Source organism: Drosophila ficusphila, unplaced genomic scaffold (genome assembly GCF_018152265.1).
Source record: "Drosophila ficusphila isolate 14025-0441.05 unplaced genomic scaffold, ASM1815226v1 contig_791, whole genome shotgun sequence".
Lineage (NCBI taxonomy): Eukaryota > Metazoa > Arthropoda > Insecta > Diptera > Drosophilidae > Drosophila > Drosophila ficusphila.
Genome location: NW_025064737.1, coordinates 21,193,336 through 21,205,603, shown reverse-complemented (window position 1 = coordinate 21,205,603; position 12,268 = coordinate 21,193,336). Strand labels below are relative to the sequence as shown.

Here is a 12,268-nt window from a genome sequence, read left to right as displayed (position 1 = left end):
AACTCGTTGCGAGTCATGAAACAACACTGGGTGCTTTATTTACACGATAACGAGAAATGCGTCAGAAAGAAATGCTTAGATCACTAGTTGAGTTGATTTGATTTGAGTTGAGTTGAGTTATCATGTAGATGTGGCGGTGAGCAGCTCTTCTCTTCGCTGGATGTTGGTCAAATGTCAAATGTACCTTAAATATGCTTGCTATGACACAATGAATTCCGCCGCAAAGGGCGCATCGCATGTAATGGCTAAGTGTGAAAGTCGGGTTAGAACTCGCACTCTAACTTAAAACGAGGGTTAGACTTAAGAGAAGGATGAGTAGTAGAGGATACTAAAGAATACGCGTCACGTGAGAAACATGTCGGGAAATTCGGTGTACAGCAGGTCGGAGGGATAACCGTCGAGGCTGGAAAACGAACTGATGCAGGCCGAGGGCTGTTGATCGCTGGCAAAGTCGAAGGAGTCCGCGGATCTCTGATCAAGTAACCGAAGGCTCAGCTCAACATCCGATTTCTCCAAGCCAGACATCGGCAGATCCCCTCGACAACCGGGCAACAGGGACTCCCCGCTGCCAGTAAGCAAGCTTCCGTAGCCGCGACTCAAACAGGGCAAGGAATCCCCATCCAAGGCGTCGAAGAGCAGGGAGTCCAGAGAGCTGATCCCGTGCAATCCCACCAAGGTGTCCACCTCCAATCCCGGACTGCTGCTGCTGCTGTGGCTGTTCGACGACGAGGAGAGCGAGGCGTAGGCGGAGGAGGCAGGCGAGCCTATCGAGGATGTGGCATAGCAGGACTCCCCGGAACTCACTGCCGGAACTTGCGGCTCAATCTTGGCCTGCTTTTGGCTCTGTCTCTTGCTGGCCGTCGAGTTCTTCTTGGCACTTCCCTTGGTCTTGGCTGGTTTCTTTACAACTGGCGGAGCAACGGGTAACTCAACCTCGACCTCTGCTTCCTCGAAGTCCACTCTCGCCTCACGATTGGCACTCTCCTCCAGGCATTCGCCAATCAACTCACTCTCGTAGTTGGAATCCCTAATCGAATCGCTCAGCATGGTGATGTACTTCATGGCCAGTCGCAGGGTGGTGATCTTGGTCAGCTTTTCGTTGGTATTAGCTGCATCCTCTCCAGTTATCGCCTGGGGAACACAATGTCTGAGGGTCTCGAAGGCCGTGTTTATTTCCCGCATTCTGGTTCGTTCCCTGGCATTCGCGGTTTTCCGTCGATATTTGCTCAACGGCGGTGCTTTCGTCTTGGACTTGGTGGGTGTGTTTTTCCTCGATTTACTGGAAGGTTCCACCACAGGATCCAATTCCAGCTGAAAGTCGGGCAGGCTCGCGGAGTCTGCATCCTCATTTAGACTCCTCTTCGGTCGCTTCTGTCGCAGGGAATACTTTTCACCCCGGGCACTGGTCGTCTTCCTCTTCCGGGAGTCCTTCGAGTCCGCCGCATCCATGTCATTCAGATCGGCGTAGTTGTGCAGCTCGTACGTGTTGGACTTCATCTGAAAGTGGAGTGCAGAGGCAGACTTTAGTCGAGGGTCTATTCGGCTTATTTCGAACCCATCCCATACCGGGGCAATTAACAATTTTGTACAATTTTTTTATTTTTTGTTTTTGAAAAGACATCGGGGAGCATATGGGGGCTGTGCAATCAAGCGAAACGGTCTCTTTTCGGACCCACCCCGCCAAAAACTTCCGTAAACGGCTCTCGAATTGGCTTCAATGAACTGAAGTCGATTCTTGAGTAGTGCTTCCGTCATAAAACCCACTGAAGCCGAAAAACCAAAACGAAACGCATCAAACCAAAAAACTCATAAATACAATTTAGAAGCGGGGTAAGAACAAATTGGTCTTCCAAATGAAATTTCTCATTGCTCATTGCGTTGCGCAATCTGCTAAATTCCAAGTATCTTCTCGATCTGTTTCTGAGTCATATTTGCACTCAAGTCCCATGAATCGCCTGCAAATAACTCTATGAGCTGTCTTCGCAAATCCTAAAAATGGTTTAGTCAAGTCGTTAAATTCTGGTCGTTCAAAAAGTCCATATTGGCGGCTTGACGTGTTTCTCTTGTGAGTAATGTAAATGTAAACAAACGTCGCTTGGTCGAAATGGATATTTAAAATTTGTAATGATTTATATTGCATCAGAGATTTTAAAATTGTTTTTATGATCATCATGGATTGTTCCTACGTAAATGGAAATGTTTGCTATACTGCATATTTTTGTAGTACTGGTTTTTCTGCAATTTGTTTGAAATATTTATCTAATTTTTTTTTTTATTATATAAAGTTTGTGCATATCCTACTGCTACAATATAAATAAATACAACAAATGTGAAATTTTATGCTCATCATAAACATTCGTTATGAAAAACAAATTTTGGTTGACAATAACGTAAAGTTTTTGTGGCTTCTCACTCAAAAAAACATAAAAACAAATAATATCCGTTGTTTATAAAATAGTAACAGCTTATGTTACTAAACCCCAACAAAATTAATGAATGCTCCAATCTGGAACCTTTACAATGTAAAACAGTGTAGAGCAGGAACTTTCAACTGGGAATTAAAAGCGAAAAATTCCTATCATTGCCAAGGGCACAAAGTACTCCATTTGATATTGAGAAAGTTTTTGCGTTCGTGTGGTAAATGAAATGTTTATAATTTTCTTTTGTTTGCGGTAGGTCAGCTATACCAAATATTTTCCAGCGCTTTTCCCTGCAGTCGAGCTGAATGCGAATGCAGGCAGGCAGATACTATTTGCGGTGGCTGTTGTCGGTTTGAAATGGAAATGCAACAAAACAATGCGGCAAGAGCAACAGTTAATGAATGCATTTTAATGCAAGAATTAAGTTACATGAAAATGTAACATGAAGCCAACGCAACGCAGCAACGCAATTTGCACCACCCAAACACACAGAGATGTGGAGATTGAAATGTTTCTGCATCGATGCTAACGCCCTTGCAATTGTGCCTTGGCCTCATAAATCGCCAGTTTGCTATTTTGCCAGAGTTTGCCAGTTTGCCGGTTAGCTGTTAGCCAGTCTGAATGCAGAGGTGTAAGTGCGAGCAGATTGATTGGAGTCAGTTGATCTGAGGGGAGCAGCTAGTCGCTTAGTCGGTTAACTCGGCCTCACTTAAATGGACAATTTAGTGCAGATTGTCCGAAATTGGCTCTAGACGATTCTGGCTCTGGCTGCCTTGCCCGATCCGGCTTGACTTGGCTTGTTGGCTCGTTGGCCTGCTTGACACTTGTTGCATAGCTCTGACCATTCCCAGAGCTCGCTCTTGGCTTGGCCTAAACGGGTTATGAGGTGTTTTTCCTTTGGCCATCGGCAGTGGGCACTTTTCTTCGATTACCGTTAATGTTTGTTTGTCTGGCACACAGAAAAAAGAAAGAAAATGAATGGTGGATTTTAGAGGGCGGTATGCCATTTGCTCAACATCTTAGCAACTGCAATTCAAATCACCTTTCCCTGCAAAAACTTTCAACACGTGGCCAGGTTTTTCACTTCGTGCCGGCATTTTCTGCGGCGTTTCGCCTCTGATTTGAGGTATAATTAATTTTTGCCACGCAATCCCAAGAAATGTTTAAAGACCCTGCAGACAGCGGCTTTTAAGTGCAAAAGTAAGGTCCACCGGTTGCCCTTTCAAACATTTCTTAAAAAAGCGTTTTAGAGTTCCTCTAGCCGCTTTCAGATTAAAGTAAACTTATAAATAAAATTTCTTTTGGGTTTCTGTTACCATTAAAAACCTATTTTTAGCCAAATTTCTTTACGCCATGTTTCTAAACTCAAACATTTTCTAAAATATCTTTCCAGCTTGGGGAATGTACCCACTTGAGTTGGTAGGGCATCGTAAAAGTTTGCGACATGCAACAAACAAGCAGCAATTAAGTGCACAACACAGAAAAATTTGTGCACCGTCTTCAAAGTGGGGCGGCAACCGGTGCTCACCTGCTCACTCCCCAATTTCCCGCCCCCGGTCCAAAACGACGTGAAAATTACCCAGTTCCGTGTGCTCAAAGTGGGCTTTGGGTGGGTGGAAGAGCATGGAAAAGCGTGGAAAGTGCAGCGCAACTGGCCGCAATCAACAAATTGCATGCGATTAAAAGTATTCGCGGCTAATAAACGTTTGTTGAACAAACAGCAACAAGCGGGCCTCTGATTTTCGGGGGCGCCACCGGAGGGATTCAGGATATGTGGGAAGGAAGTGGGGCAGGAAATGAGCGGGGGCGTAAAAGTCTAAGCCCTGTTTTCGTTCTCTGTTGATTGGAAAATTTGTTTGCGCGCTTTCCGTGGATAAAGTGTGCGGCGCATAGAGAGGGGTGCTTCTGCTTAAGTTTTCAATTACACGCCGGCACAATGCAGAAAGCGGCCAATTGAAATGCGCAGACAACAAACATAGAACAGTTCCTCTGGCTCTTACACAAAAACCCATCTATTTCATTTGTACACAGAGAGAAATACTGCAGAAAGTTCATATAGGTTTTTAAAGTTGTATAATCATATTTAGTAGACTTATCTTGGAAATATATTTTGAGGTATTCTGCATTGCTTTGTTAAATTTTTTATTTAAGTTTCAGTGCAACCCTTTCCCCTTCTCCCTTTCTCTTTTACCAACAACGAGGCAGACAAAAGGCGAGCCGTGCGTGCGACGAGGCGTGAAGGGGTCGAGGGGGCGGGGCAGAGGCGTGTGGGTGGGGCGGTCTGTTTCACAGATACACATATATATACATACATCTAGTTTTTTTTTTGGAAATTCGGATGGAGTGAGTTTGGGAAATGGGGATGTTAGCCGGGCCTAGTCGGAGTGCACTTGAAACTACCGGCGAGCAGCGAGAGACTCCCCCTCCAGTCTGCCCTTCACTTTTGGCTCGGTTGCAGTCGCTGCATTTTTAGGTGTAGCCATTAAATTTAGAACTTTTTCTGCACGCTTGTCTGCGCGCCCATGGCTTTTTGGGGGGAAATCGGGGGGAAGGGGTTTTCGAATTCAAGGATTCGGGCAGTCGGGTGCGGTTAAATGGAAAATGAAGCGTCTGCTGCTTGGGCGCAAGCGATAAAAAAACTGAATCACACGAGGCATTGAAAGAACGAGGGCAGATGATTTAGTTCGGAATTTGATTTTTTAATGAGATAACCAAATGATTTTCAGTGGGCCAATAGTGGCAATAATCCACCTAAGATCAAATGTTTTATTTTTAATTAATCCTCTGAAACTGAACCATGAAATTACTTTTTTGCTGCCCCCGAATCCTAGTTCTCAATCTCCTTTTAAAATATTCATAATTAATCCTATGGTTTCTTGATTCATTCGATCTCCCTTCTGAGTCGATCTGCTATAGAATCACCGACTGATTCGGATTGTCTCTGTGCCTGGCGTGAGTTTGATTTCTTTCTGGTTGTTGTTTTTGCCACAGCTCTAAATTTAGTTTTTATTGTATGCAACTTGAATTTTCTTTTACTATTTTTGTTTTCTTATTTTCGTAGCGTCTCTGTCTATTTTTTATCTTTTTCGATTTGTGATTCTTAATTTGTTTTTTGTGGAGAGCGTCAAAATCTTTCATTTGCTTTCGACTTTGTTGTTTTTATAGTCTATAGTCTTTCTTGTTGTTGTCCTGACTGATTGTTGTTGTTGTTGTTGTTGTTATTGTTGTTATTGGTGTTGTCTCGTGCTGTTGCCAGTTGCACTTTGAAAGTCCCCTGCCTTTTGTCTCGTGTGTGCTACCGTTGGCAGCAATTATTTTTAGCCAGCCTGCGGCAAGTTCTTATTTGTTATTTTTCTCGTTTATTATCTTCTTTTTTCTTACATCTTTTAATTTTTCGATTTTTTGCTCTTTGTGTTTCGTTTAATGTTTTCTTTTTATGCCGTTGATTTGTTGCCGTTGCTTTGGCCAAATGATTTTGTTTGATTTTCCATTTACGTTGAGTTTGTTTATTAAAATTGGCACACACTGCGTATGTGTGATGTTGCCGTGTTTACATTCTCTGTCTCCCTTTTTTATTCTGTGTGTGCGGTGTGTGTGTGTAAAAATATATATATTTAGATGGATATATGCATGTGTGCCTACGTTTGCGTTATATTTTGATAGCCTTTTGTGTGGTTTTGTATTACCCATCGGCTTTTGATTTGCTTGATTTTTTGACAGGTCTCTGGCATTTGCCTTTTGGCCAATTTTTATTTTTCTTAATTTTTTTCCTGTTTGTTATTGTTTTTGTCGCCTTTCCATAGAGACGGACAGCTGTTCCCACATGGGCTAAGATTTGGGTCAGGGGGACAAAAACAATGAGGTAGGCGAGTAAACATAGAGATGCGGAAGACCTATGAGTCCATAATCTAATTTTAATTTTTGATTTATTATTTCATCAAAACCATTAACTTTGACAGGATTTAAAATTTTAATCCGTTTCGGAATGCTGCGCTAAAGCTAATAAAAAGTTGTTTAAAAATTGAATGGACAATTTAACGCAAAAAAATCTACAAAAATATTTACATTTTTCCTAGCTTTTGTGTGCGCTGTGCAAAGCTGCTGAAGCTTTAAGATAAGAACAGCAAATTATTTGCTTTCAAAATAAAAATTTTATATTTATCACAATTTCTTAAATCAGTATGCATATTTATAACTCAACGTTTGGGAATTTTTGATTAACAAGCCAAAGACAATAATGTATAATTATGTAAATAAATTTTTTTTAAAAACTTTGCATGTGAAGTATTAAGATCATTCAGTAGTGACAAAACTTCTTTATACGTTTAAATAAATAAGTGACTATTTGACTAACTCATTCCCATTCGAAATTGGCGGCCAGGAATCCTGTATTCATTGGCAACGAATTCACAGCTTTTGTTTACACAATAATTAAACTGTTTTCCCTTGTTTTAGCCGCAAAACAAACAAAGCCAAGCTGTTGCTCCCTTCGGTAACCGCTCAAAATCAGTTGACAACCGGCTGTCATCACTATTTTCCCTCCTGAGCATCCGACCAACATTTCTCCCTTCCACACTTGGGCGTTTCAACACCTTGGACAAATAAATGTTTCAGAAGTTTCTCAAAAGTTGCCCTGCCCCGTGTGTGGCACCCACTATTTGTGATATTCGTGATTGGCCAAAGGAATGCTTTTGTCTATTTTTATTGGGGCGGCAACAAGAGATCGAGGAAATCAACTATATCTCTATATTTATGTGTGATAAATGGCGCTGATATATTTACCTTTTTGATTTCATAAATCCAATTTTTTGTGTGGCTCTAAGGTTGTTTGGGATGTTTTAAATTTCTTACTTCTGCGCTCTGATTAAGATTTGTTGATGTTTTTATTTTAATTTTTGGTTCATTAAAGTTGCGCAAAGTATGCAAATTGAGATTCCGACAACGCATCAGCTAATTAGTCACCCAACTAATTTTGATATGGGATCTCTTCTTGTTATTTTGTTTTGCTTGGTTTTAAGTTTTTTTTCTGTTTTCAGGAATTAAAGTTATTAGCTCATGCATAAATTTGGCATATTAACACAACAAAAAAGATTTGTTTTCGGTTTTATTTCCTCAAAACAGTAGAACTTGTTTTGGGCTAAATTGATTCCGAGTCGGCGATTTAATTATTGATAAGAACTTTTGTTTGGTTTTCGCGTATTGTTGTTTGGCTGCGGGGAAAAGCCTCCGAGAGTGAGTTTTCCGAAACGTGCAAGCCGCGTGTGTCAGTGCGGCGGTACTAATCTGCGGCGGTATGCGTGAGGCCGGCTGCTAAAAATATCTATGAGTGCGCGTCGCTCGACAGCGTGTATATATCTCAGTATCTTTATGTCTGTATCCAATATCCCGAGTCGACGGCGATCGAGAATAAACACGGAGAATACTCTGCGCTGCGCTGCGTCCGCCTGCTGCGCTTGTCGGCTGTGCACTGAAAAGATATATCTCGGTGCGCGGATCGTCAATGTCGTGTGTGGATGGGATCGGGAATGGGATGTCAGCCGCCGAATCAGCTGAGCCACTTGGCTTTGACTCCGTTAGCCCGGCCAGCGAATTGAGCGACCGAGTGGGCGGTGGAAGTCGGACTTCTGGCTGACTGACTGACGGGCTGGCTGGTTAACTTGTCCGCTGCGCTGAGCGTGCGGCGCGCTATTGGAACGATCAATGAATGAAATGCCGCATTAAAAGGCAGGCTAAGGCAGCAGAGTCTCGTTTTCCGAGCGACCAATAAACCGAGAAACCCACTGGCGCTCGCCAACGCCAACACAACGTCATTGAAGAGAAACCAGTTCTCTCTTTCCCCAAATATCCACCCGATGTGTGGGTGCTTTTTGCGTTGGCCGGATCGTATCGTATCGGATCGTATCGGCATAGCATTGTATCTCATAGGAACCGGGTCTCAGTTGGTCTTCACACAGCGGCACTCTCTTGAGTGATTTCCATTTCAGATTTTCGGTTTCGTTTCGAGTGTTTTTTCACTGCTGGATGGCACTCTCCACGGACAGCACCCCCCTGAGATTTCGTATGATCTAATATCGCCAAGCAGTTATTTATTTAAATTTATTGCTAATTTTATTTGCTGCTGCAGCAGCGTTTGACATTCATTTGTACAAGTCAGACACTGTTTGTGCTCACTTGAAAATAGTTAAAAATGTTTATTCGTCTTTGATTGAGATGGTATCAGCTACAGAGCTTGACTTGTGTCGGATTTCCATTTTTAAGGTTGAACTTTTGATGCCGGACCATAAATGATACCGAATTCTCGCTAGATATTTGGATCAACTTTGATTTGGTAGCGAATTATGATGCATGTCGAAATAAAGTTCAAGGAGATGTACGTATTTGGGATAGATTGATTAAAGATAAAACTTCAATAGAGTTCCATTAAAAATATTTGTATTTTAGCATTGAACTTTTGGTTCATACCATAAAAGATACTTGGTATTGATATTTATTTGAGTTATGATGCCGATAAAAACCCAAGGAATTATTATTTTTCCAGCACGTTCGCAACAAAATATTTTTAGATCATTGAAGTAAGAACCCGAAGTGACTATAGGTAGACTTTATAAAAACTTTGTGTTTTGTATATTATTAAGATCTTATGATTTATTATAATTCTTTTTGATGGAATTCATTTGATGTATTGGGTGTGTGCACTTCTCAAGTTGTTTTCGCCCCGCTTCTAATTTACAAATGCTAAGCTGATTTCAAAGTCACATTTCATTTGTTGGAAACCGATTTTGTTGTTGTTAACAACCGATATTGTTTATGGTCTTTTTTGCATAGTTTTTTTCGCCTCGCCAATAATTATAATTAACTGACAACGGAGAAATAATTGCGAAATGGATTTGCTCCTGCAGGCGAAACAAGTTGATTTTTTATTGTTGTTGCCATGACGACATACTACGGATTCAAATCTCGAGTTTGCTCCGATATACTCATATATGAACACTGCTAAATAAATTGCTGCGGGCAATAGACCGATCGACTCTGCGACTGACTGACTATTAATTTATCTTTGTGCTTCTGTCTGACGGCGAGTTCGTCATCGTTTGTCGTGTTTTGTTCTTAAGTAAATAAATCATGATGACAACAGTTAAATTTGATTATAATTTTTCGTCCAAAAGCATACATTTTTCACGGTACAAGGTCGTCACACGTTTCAAGAGAGTGAAGTAACGCAAGCCACATTAATTTGATTTGCGTGCGAAGTGAGCTACAAATGATATACGAGAAAATATTTTTAATTAAATGAGCATATTTAAAAATTCATGCAAATTGGCCAATAGTGTTGTGCTGTTTTTTTTTCGCTGACAGCTTAATCTGCTGGACGACGACGACTCCCAAGACAAGAACATGAATAAGCGAGCCATAATTAAAAAAGCAAACGTCACATTTGAATGCTTGTTTTGCGATCAAGTTATGGTCAAACCAAAAAAATACATGGACATGGGTGGAAAAGAAACTGTAAAGAAAGAAGATATAATGAGAAAGATTTAATTGAGATTTGGCTAAATATAAATGTAAAGTGTTTTTGAATTAGTTTTAATGATTGCTTGTTAGATAATCTTATCCAATCTAGGTGTGAAAAGGCCCCCACTTCACCTGCCATGTCGTTCAATTGCTTATGCAAATGTTCTGAGCTTCGACTCGGGACTTGGCTTTTAATTGCCAGCTTCGGAAATCGCATTTGTCCCAATATGGTCAGAAAGCAAAGCGGGGACCACTGGCTATAAGCTCCCCCTCTTGGCCGACTCGGATTGCCGGAGATCCCGCTTAGGAAGTCTGTGAGACGTGTCTGCGACCATTTAAGGCCGCCACATGGGAAAGCGGTGAGAAAGCAGAAAAAACTCTCTCAACTGGCTAATTGTGAGCTTCGTGGGGCTTCGGGCCAAGCTTCTAAGCCGTGTTTTTTCTCTTTTTTTCGTCGCTGTTTTCGTTGTTGCTACCTCGCCGGTTGTTAACTTTGTCTGCAGCCACATCAATGCGTTGGTGTCGCTGAGTGGGCGGCAACTTGAGTCAACGTTGATTTTGTTTTATATTTTTACGTAAATTTATTATTACAAATATCGTTATTGCCGCTTTCAAGCGGAAATACACTCGACTTAGCCGGCCCACGCGCCCTCATGGTCATAACCACCTGCACAGGTTCTCTTTATCATGCTGTTTTTTTTCGTCTTTTTGGCTTTTGGGAAGTGGAAGCTGGCTATTTTGAGTGGAATTGGACGAGCGGAAATGCCAAGCGATTAAGTTGTTGTTTCTCAGCTCGGTTTCGTTTTCTGGCCATCTCATTCTGGCTGTCTTATTAATTAATTTTTGTAAGCATTTTGATATATGTAATTTGCATAAGTGAGGGTATGTGGGTGGGCAGCGTATGAATCAGTTTGTAGGTTTATGAATGGAATAGTGAAGATCAGAGGGTTGACAATGGGCAATTAAAAACAAATAAATGCCAGGCATATGAATTAAAGGCAATGTGTAAACATGAAATTGCATTCTTTTACCATTTACGAAGGTTGTTCACAGATTATAAAAACAAGTCGAATATCTTATAAACACTATAACTTATTAGTTTCCTAGTTAAATTTGCATGGGTAAGTAGTAAAGATTGGTGATATGCAAACCCAACTTTGATTTAAATACCCAATGACATAAACATGGATCACTTTCAGCTAAATTGTTTGGCCAGCTCATATCAATCAACGCTTATTAGCCATGAAAAGCGCTCGCAACTAAAGCATCGAAAACTAATCGTGTGTGAAGAATAATGGATATGTCCGGGCATTGACAAAGCTTAACAAATCACAAGGAGGCGAAAAGTGAAACTGCAGAAAAGTCACAGCAACATGAACCCACCGAACCACCGAATCACCGAACCACCGCCAAATGGCAGCCACCAAGAGATCGCGGCTAATCGTGAGCGATTGATGGCGGTGCTGCTGCTCCGAGGAACGTGATTTTGTATTTTCGCTTGGCCCCCGTCATTCGAGCATTTAAGTCATTTAACATTATGTATCACTCGTCGCTGCCAATTGTAATCTCCCCCGGGCAGCAAACACAACAAACATAACAATAACCACCGACCGGAGCAACACCAACAACAACAACATCGAACAACAAAAGCTCGGCTGTCGTCATCGTCTGTCTCCCCCGTCGATTTGTTGTTGTTTTTATTAATTTTGGTTCAATTAATTACGCTACAAATTGTCAACAAAATCGAAACCGCAGACACGCACAGCCACACACACAAGAACACACACGCAGATTGAAGGTCCCGATGCGCAGCTGAGCTAATAACCAATGCAAATCTCCCTGGACAGTAACATGTTACACAGAGAAAAATAATATCAGGTTTACGAAGTAAATATATTCTTTACTTAAATGTATTACTCAATGGCTAAAACATAAATGAGTTTGACAAAAAAGTAAGTCTCATGAATTTGAAAGGATAAGAAGTACTTAAAAGAGTTGTAGAAGAGTATGAGAGAATATTATTATTTTAAAATTAATAAAATAAATAAATTAAAATAGATAAAATGTTGACTACATCAGTAAGATAAAACAAAAATATCGTTGGCCTTAAGGTGTTCGAAACCATCATAGGAGAATTAAAGTACTTTTATTTGTGTCCAGTGTAACATCATCAGACATTCGAAATGACAGGGCGACATGCAGTGTAAATGGGTGCAAAGGGGGCTTTGCGGGATTGGATTGTCCACTGGTCCGTCTAATGGCTGACTGTCGGCGGCATTAACTCATCAGTGTTGGCCGGCCAATCGGCCAGGGGAGATCAGATGGCGTGAGCGAGG

The 12,268-nt window shown here is 41.3% G+C and overlaps 1 protein-coding gene across 1 annotated transcript; it reads right to left on the bottom strand.

Moving 5' to 3' along the window:
• Positions 1 to 13: 13 nt before the first annotated feature.
• On the bottom strand, positions 14 to 8,125 carry LOC108095905 (helix-loop-helix protein delilah). The gene is made up of 2 exons (XM_017197226.2): positions 7,203 to 8,125; positions 14 to 1,497 (listed from the first exon to the last, which is right to left on the bottom strand). The coding sequence occupies exon 2, from the start codon at positions 1,495 to 1,497 to the stop codon at positions 343 to 345; it is 1,155 nt and encodes a 384-aa protein (XP_017052715.1). The 5' UTR covers positions 7,203 to 8,125; the 3' UTR covers positions 14 to 342.
• Between the last annotated feature and the right edge of the window lie 4,143 nt (positions 8,126 to 12,268).

What these genes read in the sequence shown, in the direction of transcription:
- LOC108095905 (XM_017197226.2), bottom strand. Translation starts at nt 1,497, where the DNA reads ATGAAGTCCAACACGTACGAGCTGCACAACTACGCCGATCTGAATGAC.